At 42.9% G+C, this 21,479-nt stretch overlaps 1 protein-coding gene across 11 annotated transcripts in view; it reads right to left on the bottom strand.

Moving 5' to 3' along the window:
* Positions 1-21,479, bottom strand: part of LOC121539417 (transmembrane protein KIAA1109 homolog) — a 142,994-nt gene that overhangs the window by 10,419 nt on the left and 111,096 nt on the right. For 8 of the 11 annotated variants that reach the window (XM_041847908.2, XM_041847901.2, XM_041847903.2 and 5 more), the window contains 10 exons: positions 19,942-20,122; positions 12,846-13,029; positions 12,144-12,323; positions 11,813-11,949; positions 11,423-11,621; positions 11,110-11,313; positions 10,704-10,880; positions 4,395-4,535; positions 3,944-4,189; positions 3,516-3,669 (listed from right to left, as the gene is read on the bottom strand). In XM_041847908.2, the coding sequence (XP_041703842.2) occupies positions 3,516-3,669; positions 3,944-4,189; positions 4,395-4,535; positions 10,704-10,880; positions 11,110-11,313; positions 11,423-11,621; positions 11,813-11,949; positions 12,144-12,323; positions 12,846-13,029; positions 19,942-20,122 (1,803 nt within the window). The remainder of the gene's footprint in view (positions 1-3,515; positions 3,670-3,943; positions 4,190-4,394; positions 4,536-10,703; positions 10,881-11,109; positions 11,314-11,422; positions 11,622-11,812; positions 11,950-12,143; positions 12,324-12,845; positions 13,030-19,941; positions 20,123-21,479) is intronic. The other 3 variants (XM_041847909.2, XM_041847904.2, XM_041847902.2) reach the window with 3 other exon arrangements.

A 21,479-nucleotide genomic window follows, 5' to 3' on the forward strand; every position in this document is an offset into this window, starting at 1 on the left:
CACACACTAAGTTGCTCTGGATAAGAGCGTCTGCTAAATGACTAAAATGTCATATTAATCTTGTCTGTCAATGACAAACAAAGTGCTTTTTGTTTAAAATCTATGAATTATTTTAGATTAACGCCTATAAATCAATCTCTGAATGTGCTACCACTTGCTCCTGCTGCGGTAGGATGTAAAGATTGCAGGCATGTGCTTTGTCAGTGGCTGTGACATAGGGTTCAGCCAGGAGTTGATGGACAGTCAGAAGAGCGAATGAAATGGTAGGAGTTACCTCCCAGCTTCAAGTGGTTTCAGATTTCACATCCTACGTCCATGGGAACATGGGCTATCGCTCAATGCAAGCCATTTTGATCGACGGTGTCCACAGATTTATAAGTGAAAATGTCGGTCGGAACCGGTACCAGAACCACGCAGGTCCTCTAAACAGGGGTCTTTACATCTAAGAGGTTTTAAAGGAAAGATGATCATTTTGTACATGTATAAACTGACCAATTCCAGTTCCCTTGCTTAGGGATTCAGGGGTCCTCCCCTGGATAATATTTATTTAAAAGGACTGAGAAGCTCAGTTCTGGTGACTTTTTAAAAGGATATTCTACTCCAAAAGTAATTAAATTAAACTGATGCTGACAACAAAAAAAAAAAGTATTTACACCTCCAGAAACAGGCCCAATAACATATTGGTAAAAATTATGTTACAATTATCTTAACATATTGGACCATGCATATAGCTTATGCATGGTCTATACAGTGGCTTCCGAAAGTATTCACCCCCCTTGGCATTTTTCGTATTTTATTGCCTTTCAACCTGGAATTAAAATAGATTTTTTGGGGATTTGTATCATTTGATTTACGCAACATGCCTACCACTTTGAAGATGCTAAATATTTTTCATTGTGAAACAAACAAGAAATAAGACAAAAAAACTGAAAACTTGAGCGTGCATAACTATTCACCCCCCCCAAAGTCAATACTTTGTAGAGCTACCTTTTGCAGCAACTACAGCTGCAAGTCTCTTGGGGTACGTCTCTATAAGCTTGGCACGTCTAGCAACTGGGATTTTTGCACATTCTTCAAGGCAAAACTGCTCCAGCTCCTTCAAGTTGGATGGGTTCCGCTGGTGTACAGCAATCTTTAAGTCATACCACAGATTCTCAATTGGATTGAGGTCTTGGCTTTTACTAGGCCATTCCAAGACATTTAAATGTTTCCCTTTAAACCACTCGAGTGTTGCTTTAGCAGTATGCTTAGGGTCATTGTCCTGCTGGAAGGTGAACATCCGTCCCAGTCTCAAATCTCTGGAAGACTGAAACAGGTTTCCCTCAAGAATTTCCCTGTATTTAGCGCCATCCATCATTCCTTCAATTCTGACCAGTTTCCCAGTCCCTGCCGATGAAAAACATCCCCACAGCATGATGCTGCCACCACCACGCTTCACTGTGGGGATGGTGTTCTCAGGGTGATAGAAGGTGTTGTGTTTGCGCCAGACATAGCGTTTTCCTTGATGGCCAAAAAGCTCAATTTTAGTCTCATCTGACCAGAGTACCTTCTTCCATATGTTTGGGGAGTCTCCCACTTGCCTTTTTGGCGAACACCAAACGTGTTCGCTTATTTTTTTCTTTAAGCAATGGCTTTTTTCAGGCCACTCTACCGTAAAGCCCAGCTCTGTGGAGTGTACGGCTTAAAGTGGTCCTATGGACAGATACTCCAATCTCCGCTGTGGAGCTTTGCAGCTCCTTCAGGGTTAATTACATTTTAGTCATTTAGCAGACGCTCTTATCCAGAGCGACTTACAGTTAGTGAGTGCATACATTTGGTCCATACATACTGGTCCCCCGTGGGAAATGAACCCACAACCCAGGCGTTGCAAACGCCATGCTCTACCAACTGAGCTACATGGGACTATAAAAGTTTTAGTGATCCAATTGACATTTTAGTCATTTAGCAGACGCTCTTATCCAGAGCGACTTACTATTAGTGAGTGCATACATTTTTCATACTGGCCCCCTTTGGTCTCTTTGTTGACTCTCTGATTAATGCCCTCCTTGCCTGGTCCATGAGTTTTGGTGGGCGGCCATCTCTTGGCCGGTTTTTTGTGGTGCAATATTCTTTCCATTTTTTAAATAATGGATTTAATGCTGCTCCGTAGGATGTTCAAAGTTTCTGATATTATTTTATAACCCAACCCTGATCTGTACTTCTCCACAACTTTGTCCCTGACCTGTTTGGAGAGCTCCTTGGTCTTCATGGTGCCGCTTGCTTGGTGGTGTCCCTTGCTTAGTGGTGCTGCAGACTCTGGGGCCTTTCAGAACAGGTGTATATATATACACTGAGATCATGTGACACTTAGATTGCACACAAGTGGATTTTATTTAACTAATTATGTGACTTCTGAAGGTAATTGGTTGCACCAGATCTTATTTAGGGACTTCATAGTAAAGGGGGTGAATACATATGCACGCACCACTTTTCCATTATTTATTCTTTAGAATTTTTTTAAACAAGTTATTTTTTAAATTTCACTGCCCTTTTAAGACGACATTGCCCCTTTTAAGAGCTCTGTTGCGTAGCTGTGCCTAAACCATGCTTGAAACTCTGATTGTAAAACTGCATTTGTAAAATGATTACAAACACGCAAAATTTAGAGTAGAGAAATAATAGCAATGTAAAACTGGGATCCCCTTTTTTTTTTAGCACATGCCAAAACTGCTTTCAAAAGTGTTTTCCCGTGATTGCACTAAGAATTGTTGTGCATTGATTGCTCTCGCAACTTGAATGCGCCTCGTGAGGAATATTTATCTCACATAGAACATACAACAAGCAGACTAGGTAAACAGGTAAACTATTCTACTATGGGGTTGTCTGATTTTGTTTGAATAACATTACATGGCAAAAATAGTAGAACGGGAAAGTTACATCCTGAGTGATAAAGTATAGGCTTTGAATTACTTTGCCAGCAGTTACAGTAGAATAAACACCGGTGTCTGAGTTGAGGGCTGCTGTGGTGTGCATTATAGATGATTTAATTCCCTTCATCTGAACATCGGAGTGATATCAACAATCATGCACATCAGTTCAGTGCACACAGCGTAACAGAGAAAATTAAATATTTGAAAAAAACATTTATTTGGGAATATTGCCTCTCCAGAATCCATATGATGGAAATCCATTGCAGTGACAGAGAACTTTTACCCTTGCAGATATACACATTAAGTAATGTGCTGGTATGTATTAGAAGGAATAGACTAAATATGTGTACTGGAAACTGGCCCCAAGAGTGTAGAGCAAGGCTCTCCAACCCTGTTCCTGGAGAGCTACTGTCCTGTAGGTTTTCACTCCAACCCTAATCTAGCACACCTGATTGTTAGAATTAGCTAGCTAATAAGCTGAATCAGGTTAGTTACAACTGGGGTTGGAGCGAAAACCTACAGGACGGTAGCTCCCCAGGAACAGGGTTGGAGAGCCCTGGAGTAGAGTATAGTGTGTTTACTGGGAGGAGAAAAAGGGAGACCTACGTGTTGTTGCCCATGACGTTGCTCATGTTCATCTGGACGTTGAGCTGTTTCAGGTTGATGGCGAACACCACTAGTGTCTCCCACGGGGTCCCTAGGGGGCCGGCTGCCTTACCGTTTTTATTGAACGACGGCGTGGACGTCTTGGTCACAGAATCTGTATGGAAGGGAAATGTATGATGTAACGGCATGCTACCCATAGCTATTTGTCTAAATTAGAGAGAGTTATTCCTAATCTAAAAGTGTCAAAGAGTATAAACTAGCTCAAGTCTTAATGAGGGATATAGTATTCATTCATCATTCCTACTGCATTTTAATTGAAGGTTGTGAAAATAATCTCCACACTATGCTAAAATAACCAGCATTAACACCGCTTTAATCAGATAGTGTCATTCCTCGATGCTGTTGAGCACTAATTTTTGAGCTGGTACCTCTTCTAGGGGCGGAGGAATCAGAGACGCTTCTGGTGCGTCCGGGGGCCGGGGACTTGAGGTGGGAGGACAGGCCCCCGGGGGACATGTTGCTCCCAGTGGAGTGGTCAGAGAACACGTTGGGGGACTGGGGCATGTACTGCCCAGTGCTACCATCCCAGGTCCTCCAGTAGGCTTTACGGCTGGATTCTGGTGACAGGTGCTGGGTCATGTTCTCTACAGAGTCCGGGGTGGCAGGACCTGAGGCTGGAGGAGAGAAGCAGGTCGAGGGTAAAGGGCACATTTTCAAATGTAAACACAGGTTTGGGAAAAAATGCATACTGTTTTAAAGGGACCGACATTAGCAGAGTTGGAGATTGAAAGGGAACAGAGTAAAAATGTTGATCAATTATTGCATGAGGAAAATGGAGCCATAAGTGTGCAAAGGCCTATCAAGGAGGTGTGTGTTTACCTGTTGGCATGTTGATGGTCTGGTCTCCCAGAAAGAGGCGTCTGGCGATGCTACGGCGGTACCAGGCTCTGGGGAAGGCCAGGATCTCACTTAGCCTCCGCATGTCATACTTGAAGGAGGCCGAGCCAATGTCACACACAGCTGAGAAGAGAGAGAGAGAAAACACTCAAAGTTAGCCAGGAATCCAAGTTTCTGTGGATTTAACTGTCTTGGCATGGAAAAATGGATCAGCTTCAGTAATAAGACATACAGCCACATCCAAAATAATACAAATACTAAACTATATTGTATGTAGGGCTGTGATGATTATGGAATTTTGGGTAAGGATTAATTATCATGCATAAGGCCATGGTTATTGTCATAATTGTCATTTTTGTTAAAATGTTTTAAGCTTGTAATGCATCTTTGAAAAAATGCTACGACATATCTAATGAATACAACACAGCTTTGGTTACACCCGTCTCAAAAATGTATGGTTTTAACTGCTTGGAACTTTTGGAAATGAAGCTTCTCATGCCGACCCTGCCATTCTGTTCGTAAAATGTTTACCAAGTTGACCAACTTCATATTAAAATGAAAAACTGCTATTGGGTAAACTATATATATTTACATATAAAGTTGAATCCCCCTTCTCCTAAAATTAATGTATAAAGACAATCTTTATTTTGGTTTGTTCACGGTTACTGTCCATAATTGTCAGTTACACGATTATACGATAATTGTGCCAGCCCTAATTGTATGCAAGAAAATTGGGAAATTATATTTATGCTAGGGCTGTCAGAGTTAATCAGTTAACTTAAGTTAATTGTCATATTAGTTGTCATATTTTTTTTCAAAGAATCGCATAGTCTGAAAGTGTTCAAATTACACTGAAAACATCCAAAATACATAATCTATACAACTAAAAACAACAATGCGATGTCAAAACATGTTGACATTGAGGTTAAAGAAAGTGTGCTTTATCAATTTACCAGATTTTGCTACTGTTACTTTGGACAAAATCAATACATCAATATTCCTGTAATGCAACTTGAATAACAAATCTTAAATAACAGCTCAATTTGAGGAAATTCTGTTTGACAGCCCTATTTTATACTAATACATTTGCTCAGAGAAAGAGATTGTGCTTAACAAGTAATAAAAAAAGTAATAAAAAAGGTAATATTCTTATAAATAAAAACAAACAAAATGTAATCTGCATTAACATTCTACTTTTTTAAATTAATCTCAGTTTAAGGAACTGTTTTGTGGCCTTCCATGGCTTGCTGTTTCACTGGGGTATAAAAACGAGGTAACACAATTGGTAAAAAAAAAAAAACAGCTAAATAAAATGTGGGCAATAATTAAAGCTGCAATATGTAACTTTTTGGGCGCCCCGTCCAAATTCACATAGAAATAGGAGTTGTAGATCTGTCCATCTCATTGAAAGCAAGTCTAAGAATCGGTAGATCTGTTCTATGTGCGCTATTTCTAATCTTCCTGTTCTTAAATTTGTTTTTGCGTCTTTTACTTTCGGTTATGTACAACAGCTTCAAACAGCTGAAAATACAATATTATTGGTTATTGAAAATATATTTCACAACGGTTTAGATCAGGGTTCTTCAATTCCGGTCCTGGAGGGCCGAAACACTTCTGTTTTTTATTTCTACCTGGTAGTTAATTGCACTCACCTGGTGTCCCAGGTCTGAATTAGCCCCTGATTAGAAGGAGAGGATGAAAAACAGAGGTGTTTCGGCCCTCCAGGACCGGAATTGAAGAACCCTGGTTTAGATGGTACAATGATTCTCTATACTATACTTTATTGTTTTGTCACAAACTGAAATTAGGCGAACTATTAGAATTTTAGCAACCAGGATATGGCGGCACGATTTCTGCATATTGCACCTTTAAGAATTTTAAAACCACTGGCACAGTGGTAAACTAGACTGGTAGTGGCAAGTGGTTCTTGAGGCAAAGAAAAATCAAAGTGCCACAGTTGGAGAATTACAGAACTTGGGGTCACCAAGTTTCCAAATCTACAATTAGACACCACCTTCATGCCAATAGGCTCTTTGGAAGGGTTGCCAGATTAATTTATTTATTGAGGGCAACCAATAAATGGAAATGCCTGGAGTTTGCTAAAAGGCATTGGCACTTGGATTGGAACCGGGTGCTATGGTCAGATGAGACGGAAATAGAGGTCTTTGTCCACGCAAAACAGCAGTGGGTTTGGCGTCGAAAGAAGGATGCATATGCAGAAAATACCTACTGTAAAACATATTTGATGTTATGGGGCTGTTTTGCTTCCACTGGGCCCTTGTTAAGGTCAACGGCATCATAAATTCTACTAAGTACTAGGACATTTTAGCTAAAGACCTGGTTGCCTCTGCCAGGAGGCTGAAACTTGGCTGTAAGTGGATCTTCCAGCAAGACAATGACCCCAAGCACACATCAAAATCCACGAAGAAACAGTAAATTGACCACAAAATCAACATTTTGCAATGGCCATCTCAGTCTCCGGACTTGAACCCCATTGAAAACCTGTGGTTTGAATTGAAGAGGGCAGTCCATAAGGGCAGACGGAAGGATATCAAAGATCTAGAAAGATTATGTATAGAGGAATGGACTAAGATCTCTCCTAATGTGTTCTCCAATCTCATAAAACATTACAGAAAAAAGCTCAGAGCTCTTATCCTCGCATGGGGAGGGTGCACAAAGTATTGAAAACAGGGGTGCAAATAATTAGAGAAACAAATATATTACTTAAACAAAATATATTTCTCTAAGAAATTATATTAGTATAAAATAATATTAAGCTCAGTAGAATGGCGCCGGAGGAGATGGCTGCCGTTTCACGGGCTCTTAACCAATTGTGCTATTTTGTGTGTTTTTTCACGTTGTTTGGAACTTATTTTGTACATAATGTTTCTGCCACAGTCTCTTATGACCGAAAAGAGCTTTTGGATATCAGAACAGCGATTACTCAACTCGAACTGGACGAAGATTTTTTCTTTAATGAGTCGGACGCAAAGGATTTACTCGAGATACCCGACCAAGCCCAAATCCCTGTCATTCGCATGAAGAGAAGACGCCGATACAGGGGACGCAGGTCGGGGTGCCTTGTGAAAATTCGTTGGCGAGTGGGTAACCCGCCTCTACCATCCGTCCTATTGGCCAACGTGCAATCATTGGCGAATAAACTGGATGAACTCCGTTCAAGACTATACTACCAAAGGGACATTAAAAACGGTAATATCTTATGTTTCAACAAATCGTGGCTCAACGACGACATGGATAATATACAGTTGACTGGTTTTCCGTGCATCGGCAAGACACAACAGCTGGCTCCGGTAAGACAAGGGGTGGGGTTCTGTGTCTATTTTTCAATAACAGCTGGTGCACGAAATCAAATATTAAGGAAGTCTCTAGGTTTTGCTCACCTGAGGTAGAGTATCTCATGATAAGCTGTAGACCACACTATTTACCAAGAGAGTTTATCTATATTTTTCGTAGCTGTCTATTTACCACCACAAACTGATGCTGGCACTAAGACCGCACTCAACGAGCTGTATAAAGCCATAAGCAAACAAGAAAATGCTCATCCAGAGGCAGCGCTCCTAGTGGCCGGGGACTTTAATGCAGGGAAACTTAAATCCATTTTTACCTCATTTCTACCAGCATGTTAAATTTTTTTATTTAACCTTTATTTAACCAGGTAAGCCAGTTGAGAACAAGTTCTCATTTACAACTGCGACCTGGCCAAAATAAAGCAAAAAACAACAACAGAGTTACATATGGGATAAAAAAAAAACGTACAGTCAGTAACACAATAGAAAATCTATATACAGTGTGTGCAAATGTAGTAAGTTATGGAGGTAAGGCAATAAATAGGCCATAGTGCAAAAATAATTACAATTTAGTATTAACACTGGAATGATAGATGTGCAGAAGATGATGTGCAAATAGAGATACTGGGGTGCAAATGAGCAAAATAAATAACAATATGGGGATGAGGTAGTTGGGTGGGCTAATTACAGATGGGCTGTGTACAGGTGCAGTGATCGGTAAGCTGCTCTGACAACTGATGCTTAAAGTTAGTGAGGGAGATAAGAGTCTCCAGTTTCAGAGATTTTAGCAGTTCGTTCCAGTCATTGGCAGCAGAGAACTGGAAGGAATGGCGGCCAAAGGAGGTGTTGGCTTTGGGGATGACCAGTGAGATATACCTGCTGGAGCACATACTACGGGTGGGTGTTGCTATGGTGACCAATGAGCTAAGATTAGGCGGGGATTTGCCTAGCAGTGATTTATAGATGACCTGGAGCCAGTGGGTTTGGCGACGAATATGTAGTGAGGGCCAGCCAACAAGAGCGTACAGGTCACAATGGTGGGTAGTATATGGGGCTTTAGTGACAAAAAGGATGGCACTGTGATAGACTACATCCAATTTGCTGAGAAGAGTGTTGGAGGCTATTTAGTAAATTACATCGCCGAAGTCAAGGATCGGTAGGATAGTCAGTTTTACGAGGGCATGTTTGGCAGCATGAGTGAAGGAGGCTTTGTTGCGAAATAGGAAGCCGATTCTAGATGTAACTTTGGATTGGAGATGCTTAACGTGAGTCTGGAAGGAGAGTTTACGGTCTAACCAGACACCTAGGTATTTGTAGTTGTCCACATATTCTAAGTCAGACCCGCCGAGAGTAGTGATTCTAGTCGGGCGGGCGGGTGCAAGCAGCGTTCGATTGAAGAGCATGCATTTAGTTTTACTAGCGTTTAAGAGGAGTTGGAGGCTACGGAAGGAGTGCTGTATGGCATTGAAGCTCGTTTGGAAGTTTGTTAACACAGTGTCCAATGAAGGGCCAGATGTATACAAAATGGTGTCGTCTGTGTAGAGGTGGATCTGAGAGTCACCAGCAGCAAGAGCGACATCATTGATGTACACAGAGAATAGTCGGCCCGAGAATTGAACCCTGTGGCACCCCCATAGAGACTGCCAGAGGTCCAGACAACAGGCCCTCCGATTTGACACATTGAACTCTATCTGAGAAGTAGTTGGTGAACCAGGCGAGGCAGTCATTTGAGAAACCAAGGCTATTTAGTCTGCCAATAAGAATGTGGTGATTGACGGAGTCGAAAGCCTTGGCCAGGTTGATGAAGAAGGCTGCACAGTACTGTCTTTTATCGATCGCGGATATAATATCGTTTAGGACCTTGAGCGTGGCTGAGGTGTACCCATGACCAGCTCGGAAACCAGATTGCATAGCGGAGAAGGTACGGTGGGATTCGAAATGGTCGGTGATCTGTTTTTTTTATTTTTATTTCACCTTTATTTAACCAGGTAAACCAGTTGAGAACAAGTTCTCATTTACAACTGCGACCTGGCCAAGACAAAGCAAAGCAGTGCGATAAAAACAACAACACAGAGTTACATATGGGGTAAAACAAAACAAAGTCAAAAATACAACAGAAATACATATATATACAGTGTGTGCAAATGTAGCAAGTTATGGAGGTAAGGCAATACATAGGCTATAGTGCAAAATAATTACAATTAGTATTAACACTGGAATGATAGATGTGCAAGAGATGATGTGCAAATAGAGATACTGGGGTACAAATGAGCAAAATAAATAACAATATAGGGATGAGGCAACAGTGGGAATGCCCCTGTCTGTGTGCGTGTTTGTCTGCCACTATGTAGCCGTTAGCGATGATGCTAATGACAACCGTCTTCCGGTAGATGGAAAGGCTTTCCCAACAAAAACATTCTCAATTAAAGTGGAACTGACAGCGTTTTAGCAACATGAAATCTTATTAAAATATGTTCATATATGCCCCCATGAAGAATATGACGTTTCTTTTTTTTTTGACAAGCTAGCACAGATATGGTCATTTTCACGTTTTCATACATTCATAGACTGTTAGGGAATGACGTAGAGTAAAGCATTTGTGAAAATTCTACAGCAATATAGAGTGGGAAAGAGGCCACGAGTTTGGACAATTAATAGACACTGCAGTTTAATATATTTTGGTTTAGTTTTATATATTTTTCCAAAACAAAAATGAACTACAGTAACTGTTGGCATTTAATTTCCCTGCTGTACCAAAACCGAACTGTGGATCCAAAAACTCAATACCGACCGAACCGTGAGTTTGGTGAACCGTTACACCCCTATAACCTATTTAATACAGTATTTTTTCGCTCATCTTTTTTAGGGGTGCCAATAATTTGGGAGGTGACTATACATAACATTCCCATTTGTAAGACCAAAGACTGCTTTCAGATTAGACGGTGTCCAACCATTAAACCTGTTCCAAGAGCGAATGGGGCACCTGAGATATTGATAAGGGTGGTGTCCATCTTGCCCCCCTTGCCAGGTACAAAGCTCTCGATGAAGGTGGGTCCTCCGGTGCGTCTCATTCTGGACAGGCTGACCTTGACGAACTCCAGGTTGATGCTGAGGGAATCCTTCCTCCCAGTCACAGAGGATGGCTCCTCATCCACTGTACCTTAAAGGAAAGAACAGATATGAGACGAGACTTCATAGCGCTGTTACAATGCTACACACTGAACTGATGGAAGACTGAACAACCCTGTTGTGAAAGTACACTGTATCACTATAAGGCATGCTGTACAGCATGGTTGGTAAAATGCACAGGACTAAAAATAGGCTATAGAATATTAGAATATACATGAGACATTTTCAGGATGAGAAACTTTCACCACACTTTTCCATACCTAGAGGTCCTGGGCCTGGGGGCAGCCCTGTGACGGCAGACTTCTGTTTCCCTGCACCGTAGGGGTGGAACACGTAGAGGGAGAAGTCTGACATGCAGGCGGTGAAGCTGAGCCCTGAGGAGTTGCTGGCGGGGGTGGTGAGGTCTGACTGGCTGCTGCTGTGACGGGTCCGGCCCAGAGGGCTACCCAGAGATGGAGAGGGACCTGGAGGTTAGATCAAAGAGGTGTTATTATGGACTAGATAGACTGAAATGCAGCCACTCACACATCTATAGGTTGCTTTACAGGTGCATTGGTGTGTTGCTATCCATACCTCCTTTGATAGGGTGCGGTTTGAGGATGTGTTGGCTCGGGGGGGTGGAGGAGGGTGGGTGTGGGCCGTCAGTAGGTTGGGTGCTGGATGGGATCTCTAGTTCACCGCGATTAGAGGAGAATACCAGGTCTAGAGACGGCAGTTTCAGCATACACTCCACTCTGGACATGGGCAAGCAGCTGAAGCGGATCTGAGAGGGCTGGAGACATGGAGTCAGATTAGAATAGAATTAGAAAACTTCATTAATTTGAGTGTGGTGTCTCAGGGTCTGGACATTGTGACAGCAAAACATACTAATTTAAAACACTCTCTTATTGTACAATGGCGAACAGAGTGACATGAACTGAGCTTTGGGAGCCACGGTAAGGTGGGCAATTTGAGGTAGGTTACCTGTACTCTGACGTAGACCACCACGTCCACAGGGAAGGAGGAGTAGGCAGAGGTGGAGGAAACCAGGGAGGTGGTGGACTCCTCCAGGGGCTCCACTGGCTCAAACTGGCCTATGTCGTCCTCCTGGGAGTTCAGAGCTGAGAGACACACATAGACAAAAAGGGGTCAGCTTTGAGCAATGGTCTAGCACGTTGTTGGTCACTTAGGCCCAGCAACCACATTCTAACTATCTCTCTCCCACAGGCAATCATTTACGGATAATTTTTTGGGATAAAATCCAAAGAGGTGAGGTCAACAGGCGCTGGATTTGTAATTAAATGACCCTACATACCAGTATAGTTCCTTTCCACCGTGGTGATGGGAATGGTCTCCAAGGCTTTCTCCAGGAAGTCCAGAAGACAAGGGCTGATGACCATCTCCTCTGGTAGGGTCTGAAGGGCCACCCAGGCGTACAGCTTGGCTGTCTTCACCCCACCACTGCCTTTGCCTTTGGCTGCAGGGGACACATGATCTGAGTTTGACAGGGTCACACAAAGCTTCACTACTTACACCAACATTGGTCATTACAATAAGCCTAGAACATTGGGATGCTGTGTTTACTGTGACCCATTTCCTAACTAGTGATGGACTGAAACACATATTGGGACAGATTTATCAAACGTTTATCACCCCAAAGGAAAAAAATATAAGAAATAGGATCTTGTTCTTTCATTTACAGTACTTTCTGGTTCTACCCTTTATGTTTTCTTTCATCTGGAGAATAACTTTGCAACAGTGTGTAATAAAACAGCCCCTTTATCTATCCACCCACTACGTGTCTGAAACAAAATTATTAAAACATTCCAACACAGAAATCACAAGCGTCTTCAACATTCACAGATCAAAACCTTGGACACGACTACACAAGCATGCATTACATTGATTGGGTGGGTTGATTGAGGATGTCTATGGCCACGATGGAGATGTGGCGCTCAACTGTATGTCAAGACAGAAGGCGAAAGGGCATGCAAGTAATGATGTGAGCTCTCAGTACCTGATGGTAGAGGTGGGGGAGGTATGAGCGAGTTAGTCTTGCTTGGGGCAGCATTGGGAAGGTTGTGAGGGCCGCTATCTTTCATACCATACAGCTTGGACTCTTTGGAGAGGGTGCGGGGGAGGGAGGATCCTCGCGAGGCATTGGGTGACTCAGTCTTCATGGTCTTGGAGTTGTAGTGCAACTGGGGTTGGAGGAAATAAAAAAATGGTTACTAGGGATGTGCAACATTCCCTTTCAAGACAATACATGGCCTCCGATACGATACAGGAACGATATGTTTTAGTTTGAAACGGTTCGATGCGGTCTGATTATAGGAACGAATCAGTGCGATTCGGTTCAATGTGATTCGATGCACTAAGGTCTAGAGACCTATCAACATATCGACTGTAGTACTTGCGCTGCTAAAACTCTGGACCACTGTTATTCAAACTTCCGCGATGCTTACAAGGCCCTCCCCCACCCTCCTTTCGGAAAATCTGACCACGACTCCATTTTGCTTCTCCCTTCCTATAGGCAGAAACTCAAAACAGGAAGTACCCGTGCTAAGGACTATTCAACGCTGGTCTGACCAATCGGAATCCACGCTTCAGGATTGTTTAGATCACGCGGACTGGGATATGTAGCTTGCAAAAATTATTTAGGCGAATACACCAATACGGTAACTGAGTATATCAGGAAGTGTATAGGAGATGTCATATCCACTGTGACTATTAAAACCTACCCTAACCAGAAACTGTGGATAGATGGCAGCATTCGCGCGAACCACCGCATTTAACCATGGCAAGGTGACTAGGAATATGGCAGAATACAAACAGTGTAGTTATTCACTCCGCAAGGCAATCAAACAAGCAAAACATCAGCATAGAGACAAAATGGAGTCGCAATTCAACGGCTCAGACACGAGACGTATGTGGCAGGGTCTACAGACAACCACGGACTACAAAAGGAAAACCAGCCACGTCGCCGAGACTGACGTCTTGCTTCCAGACAAGCTAAACACCTTCGCCCACTTTGAGGATAACAGTGCCACAGACGCAGCCCACTACCAAGGACTGTGTGCTCTCCATCTCTGTGGCCGACGTGAGAAAAACATTTAAATGTGTTAACCCTCGCAAGGCTGCCGGCCCAGACGGCATCCCTAGCTGCGTCCTCAGAGCATGCGCAGACCTGGCTGGTGTGTTTAGGGACATATTCAATCTCTCCCTATCCCAGTCTGCTGTCCCACATGCTTCATGATGGCCACCATTGTTCCTTTACCCAAGAAAGCAAAGGTAACTGAAGTAAACGACTATCGCCCGTAGCACTCACCTCTGTCATCAAGAAGTGCTTTGAGAGACTAGTCAAGGATCATATCACTTCTTCCTTACCCTGCCACCTTAGACCCACTTCAATTTGCTTACCGCCCCAATAGATCCACAGATGATCGCCATAACTCTGCACACTGCCCTATCCCATCTGGACAAGAAGAATACCTATGTAAGAATGCTGTTCATTGACTATAGCTCAGCATTCAACACCATAGTACACCCCAGGCTCATCATTAAGCTCGAGGCCCTGGGTCTGAACCCCGCCCTGTGCAATTGGGTCCTGGACTTCCTGACGGGCCGCTCCCAGGTGGTGAAGGTAGGAAACAACACCTCCACTTCGCTTATCCTCAACACTGGGGCCACACAAGGGTGCGTGCTCAGCCCACTCCTGTACTCCCTTTTCACCCATGACTGCATGGCCAAGCACGCCTCCAACTCAATCATCAAGATTGCAGACGACACAACAGTAGTAGGCTTGATTACCAACAATGACGAGACCGCCTACAGGGAGGAGGTGAGGGCTCTGGGAGTGTGGTGCCAGGAAAATAACCTCTTACTCAACGTCAACAAAACAAAGGAGATGATCGTGGACTTCAGGAAACAGCAGAGGGTGCACCCCTCTATCCACATCGACAGGACCGCAGTGGAGAAGGTGGAAAGCTTCAAGTTCCTTGGTGTACACATCACTGACAAACTGAAAAGGACCACCCACACAGACAGTGTGGTGAAGAAGGCACAACAGAGCCTCTTCCACCTCAGGAGGCTAGAGAAATGTGGCTTGGCACCTAAAACCCTCACAAACTTTTACAGATGCACAATTGAGAGCATCCTGTCGGGCTGTATCACCGCCTGGTACGGCAACTGCACTGCCCGAAACCACAAGGCTCTCAAGAGGGTGGTGCAGTCTGCCCTCCAGGACACCTACAGCACCCGATGTCACAGGAAGGCCAAAAAGATAATCAAGGACATCAACCACCTGAGCCACTGCCTGTTCACCCTGCTATCATCCAGAAGGCGAGGTCAGTAGAGGTGCATCAAAGCTGGGACCAAGAGACTGAAAAACAGCTTCTATCTCAAGGCCATCAGACTGTTAAACAGCCATCACTAGCACATTAGAGGCTGCTGCCTATAGACATAGACTAGAAATCACTGGCCACTTTAAGAAATGGAACACTAGCCACTTGAATAATGTTTACATATCTGCATTACTCATCTCATTTGTATATACTGTATTCTATACTATTCTAATGTATCTTAGTCCATGCCGCTCTGACATTGCATGTCCATATATGTATATATTCATAATTCATTCCTTACTTAGATTTGTGTGTATTGGGTATATGTTGTGATATTGTTAGATATTACTTGTTAGATATTACTGCACTGTCGGAGCTAGAAGCTCAAGCATTTCTCTACACCTGCAATAACATCTGCTAAACACGTGTATGTGACCAATACAATTTGATTTGAACATTTGTTACATAAACATTCATTTTTCATTCTAAATTAAAAATCTGCTGCTGATGGAGTTCATGAGCTGAAACTGTCTGAGCTGACTTCTCTTGTGTGTGCTTTTCACACACGACTGTGTCTAGGGTTTACCGAGAATGGTTCAACAAACAAAAAACATTCAGTCAGCAGCAGTCCTGTGGGTGAAAACAGCTCATTGATGAGAGGTTGAAGGAGAATGGCCAGAATTGTGCAAGCTTACAGGCGGGCCACAAACTGGCAAATATTGGCGCAGTACAACAGTGGTGTGCATAACAGCATCTTGGAACGCACAACTTGTAGATCTATGTCACGGATGGGCTATTGCAGCAGACGACCACACTGGGTTTATAGGATATTTTTACTCTGTCTCACTTAAGGGCACACAACATAACAAACCAATTATATGAATTATGCATGTTGTAGAATTAAACGCCTATATGCCGATGGATTAAGAACCAATTAAAGGGTTAAAACAGAGCCATGATGAAATGGCTCTATAGGTTATTTTCCATTACATATATTATAATATGCTTAACAATAGTAGAGCCATTTCTTTAGTGCAAATGCTGTGCTTCTGAGAAAGGATCCCTCTAGCTCCCTGCAGCTGGTCTGGGTGTGTAGTCAAGGACATGGGATGGAGATAAACTTCAGGAACAGATAGACCTGTATTGTTTCCATTTCTTGTTATTTCTCGTTGCTTCTGAGTAACCTGGTCACACGGTCAAGACAAAGAGCCTCAGAATGACCACAGTTTTTTTCAGTTCATCCTAGACAAAGAGCCTCAGAGTGACCACAGTTTTACAGTTCATCCTGTCTTTTAATATCTTCCAAGGGCGCAGCTGTGTGGAGATATCAGCTGTGTGGAGATAACAGAACTAAAGTTATCACTTGTTTGTGCGCTATGACCCGATACACATGGCCACAAGAAGAAACCATAGTGGCTCCAGGTCAAGGGAGGGTGGCTGTTTGGATAAAGAGGGGGTTCCGATATGATATGAAAAGGAGACCAAGCAGACATGGGGATAGACAGGAAAGAAGCTAGACAAAGAAACCATAGTGGCGCAGATATGATATGAAAAGATGAAGCTGTATAAAAAGAGAACTCCAAGTCTGGGACGGCAGTTGCTCTGCAGACCAGCTCGGCTCTATTGCTTGTGAAATAAAGTATATCTTGATTCTACAAAAACTCTGGAAGTACTTTGTTTGTTTGGTAATTTTCTACAACAGGTTCCACTCCTATAAGCTAAAAACAAGAAGAAGCGGGTTGCTCAAGTGGGCACGCAATCACCAACAATGGACAATTGAGGAGTGGAAAAACATTGCCTGGTCCGATGAATCCCGGTTCCTGTTGCGTCATGCTGATGGCAGAGTCAGGATTTGGTGTAAGCAGCATGAGTCCATGGCCCTACCTGCCTGGTGTCAACGGTACAGACTGATGGCAGTGGTGTAATAGTGGGGGAATGTTTTCCTGGAGTAGTTGTCACTATTCAGCATGACAAATGTCCAAAGTGAGAGCAGGTAGCTGACTAGTGGTGGCTATTCAGCAGCCTGATGGTCTGGGGGCAGAAGCCATTGGCTAGAATGTTAGTTTTAGCCATGATGCTCCTGTACTGCAATGAACAGTGGGGAGAACAAGTATTTGATACACTGCCGATTTTGCAGGTTTTCCTACTTACAAAGCATGTAGAGGTCTGTCATTTTTATCATAGGTACATTTCAACTGTGAGAGACGGAATCTAAAACAAAAATCCAGAAAATCACATTGTATGATTTTTAAGTAATTAATTAGCATTTTATTGCATGAAAAGCAGAACTTAATATTTGGTACAGAAACCTTTGTTTGCAATTACAGAGATCATACGTTTCCTGTAGGTCTTGACCAGGTTTGCACACACTGCAGCAGGGATTTTGGCCCACTCCTCCATACAGACCTTCTCCAGATCCTTCAGGTTTCGGGGCTGTTGCTGGGCAATACGGACTTTCAGCTCCCTCCAAAGATTTTCTATTGGGTTCAGGTCTGGAGACTGGCTAGGCCACTCCAGGACCTTGAGATGCTTCTTACGGAGCCACTCCTTAGTTGCCCTGGCTGTGTGTTTCGGGTCATTGTCATGCTGGAAGACCCAGCCATGACCCATCTTCAATGCTCTTACTGAGGGAAGGAGGTTGTTGGCCAAGATCTCGCGATACATGGCCCCATCCATCCTCCCCTCAATACGGTGCAGTCGTCCTGTCCCCTTTGCAGAAAAGCTTCCCCAAATAATGATGTTTCCACCTCCATGCTTCACGGTTGGGATGGTGTTCTTGGGGTTGTACTCATCCTTCTTCTTCCTCCAAACACAGCGAGTGGAGTTTAGACCAAAAAGCTCTATTTTTGTCTCATCAGACCACATGACCTTCTCCCATTCCTCCTCTGGATCATCCAGATGGTCATTGGCAAACTTCAGACGGGCCTGGACATGCGCTGGCTTGAGCAGGGGGACCTTGCGTGCGCTGCAGGATTTTAATCCATGACGGCGTAGTGTGTTACTAATGGTTTTCTTTGAGACTGTGGTCCCAGCTCTCTTCAGGTCTTTGACCAGGTCCTGCCGTGTAGTTCTGGGCTGATCCCTCACCTTCCTCATGATCATTGATGCCCCACGAGGTGAGATCTTGCATGGAGCCCCAGACCGAGTGTGATTGACCGTCATCTTGAACTTCTTCCATTTTCTAATAATTGCGCCAACAGTTGTTGCCTTCTCATCAAGCTGCTTGCCTATTGTCCTGTAACCCATCCCAGCCTTGTGCAGGTCTACAATTTTTATCCCTGATGTCCTTACACAACTCTCTGGTCTTGGCCATTGTGGAGAGGTTGGAGTCTGTTTGATTGAGTGTGTGGACAGGTGTCTTTTATACAGGTAACGAGTTCAAACAGGTGCAGTTAATACTGGTAATGAGTGGAGAACAGGAGTGCTTCTTAAAGAAAAACTAACAGGTCTGTGAGAGCTGGAATTCTTACTGGTTGGTAGGTGATCAAATACTTATGTTTTGCAATAAAATGCAAATTAATTACTTAAAAATCATACAATGTGATGCTTTGTAAGTAGGAAAACCTGCAAAATCGGCAGTGTATCAAATACTTGTTCTCCCCACTGTATGCAATGTTCCATCACATATTTTCATCACTGAGCAAATTTCAGGTCTGCTGAGTGCAAACTTGAACATTCTGAAAATTCTGTGCAACTTAATAATAATAATATAATATGCCATTTAGCAGACGCTTTCATCCAAAGCGACTTACAGTCATGTATGCATACATTTTTACGTATGGGTGGTCCCGGGGATCGAACCCACTACCCTGGCGTTACAAGCGCCATGCTCTACCAATTGAGCTACAGAGGACCACAACTTCCGGCACGCGTTTACTGTGAACACTGAGGCTGTACCCACTTTAGTTTTAACAGTGGTCAAGTAGGCTACTGTGGCTATTTGATCATAATGTAGGCCTACCAGAGTGGCCTACCATAAAAAACAATGGAGAAAATGCATCCCATAACATTTTAACATGGAAATAGCTGTTCTATCGTTTAGCCTACAGTAGCAGCCAATGTGTGGTGTTCAAGGTAGGCCTACATTCCATGAGACTTTTGGAAAAAAACATGCAGGGCTTGACATTAACCTGTTTATCCACTTGTCCTTCAGACAAGGATGTGACTGAAAATGTTGTTGTGTTGTTTGAGGCAAGAAACCACTTTACAAAATAAAATGCATCATTATTCCCATTACAGAGAATCAGACAAATTATGCTACCCTGTGCCTATTGGCTACTTAGCTTATTCAAGCCTGACTCAAAATATAACACTGCCCCTTTAAGAAAAAAAAAAGAAGCTATTTTCCTGACTCGCTTTTCAAAGATGTCTAGAAATGCACGTTTTGTGCTCTTGTAGGAAGCAATCACTCCCCCATTGCTGACTACAAATTATCTATAACTGGGCTAATAACTCACTAATTAGAAAAGGATATGAACAAATGTACAAATGTGCACGTCGCTACATGTACCTCTCGCTTTGATCTCAAAACAAGCGCATCTACTCACAACCGCTCATGCTGTAAAAACAGTCCAGTTCAAAGTGAACGGCACAGATCCATATATGGCCTAATCAGCTTTGATTGGTTATGGCGCAGCAGAATAGTTTAACTCTAAGGTTATCAATGGCAATATAGTTCCTACCATTTAATGCATCAAATTGATGGGTCATCGTTTAAACACTATTTATACCATAATATAACAGTAATGGCGTGAAAGCAAATGAACTGACCTTGACATCCACTCCCGGAATGTAAAAGACCGTTGTCTCCAGGTCACTGGATTTGGTCTGCAGAGAGGAAGGCACCTTCTTCCCGGCCAGGAGGTGGGTGGTTGAGGTGTAAGTGGGCTGGAGCTTCTTCTTCTTGGGTGGAGACTCCTGGTCCAGACTCCTGGAGCTGCGGTCACAACTCCTACAGTACGGGAGGTTAAATAGCTTTCTAGAAACTTTGGTAATACTTCATCCTTAAGAGTCTAAGCCGGGAGGGGGGTACTAAGCTAACATATGGAATTATTTTAAGATGGTCATACCAAGGATCATTTAGCTATTTGATTTTTAATTGTATGACCCCTTTAGGAATAAAAAAATATATAAAAACAATATTTGATTAAACATTGAATTTGGCCTTACTGCTATTAGCCCATAGAAACGCATTGAATAACAGATTCATACATGGAAAAAAATAAATCAAAGGGTAGTTTGTTTTAAAGTGTCTGTCCTATATCTGAGAGATATCAGAAAGATCACAAAATGATTGTAATAGTTTTGTACACATATATACTACCGTTCAGAAGTTTGGGGTCACTAAGAAATGTCCTTGTTTTCGAAAGAAAAACAATTATTTTTGTCCATTAAAATAACATCAAATTGATCAGAAATACAGTGTAGACATTGTTAATGCTGTAAATGGCTATTGTAGCTGGAAACGGCTGATTTTTTATGGAATATCTACACAGGCGTACAGAGGCCCATTATCAGCAACCATCAGTCCTGTGTTCCAATGGCACGTTGTGTTTGCTAATCCAAGTTTATCATTTTAAAAGGCTAATTGACTATTAGAAAACCATTTAGCAATTATGTTAGCACAGCTGAAAACTGTTGTGCTGATTAAAGAAGCAATAAAACTGGCCTTCTTGAGACTAGTTGAGTATCTGGAGCATCAGAAATTGTGGGTTCGATTACAGGCTCAAAATGGCCAGAAACAAATAACTTTCTTCTGAATCTCGTCAGTCTATTCTTGTTCTGAGAAATGAAGGCTATTCCATGCAAGAAATTGCCAAGAAACTGAAGATCTCGTACAACGCTGTGTACTACTCCCTTCACAGAACAGCGCAAACAGGCTCTAACCAGAATAGAAAGAGGAGTGGGAGACCCCGGTGCACAACTGAGCAAGAGGACAAATACATTAGTGTGTCTAGTTTGAAAAACAGACGCCTCACAGGTCCTCAACTGGCAGCGTCATTAAATAGTACCCGCAAAACAGTGAAGAGGCAACTCCGGGATGCTGACCTTTTAGGCAGAGTTGCAAAGAAGAAGCCATATCTCAGACTGGCCAATAAAAAAAAAAAATTAAGATGGGCAAAAGAACACAGACACTGGACAGAGGAAGATTGGAAAAAAGTGTTATGGACAGATGAATCGAAGTTTGAGGTGTTCGGATCACAAAGAAGAACATTTGTGAGACGCAGACCAAATGAAAAGATGCTGGAGGAGTGCTTGATGCCATCTGTCAAGCATGGTGGAGGCAATGTGATGGTCTGGGGATGCTT

The sequence above is a fragment of the Coregonus clupeaformis genome, chromosome 25 (genome assembly GCF_020615455.1).
Source record: "Coregonus clupeaformis isolate EN_2021a chromosome 25, ASM2061545v1, whole genome shotgun sequence".
Lineage (NCBI taxonomy): Eukaryota > Metazoa > Chordata > Actinopteri > Salmoniformes > Salmonidae > Coregonus > Coregonus clupeaformis.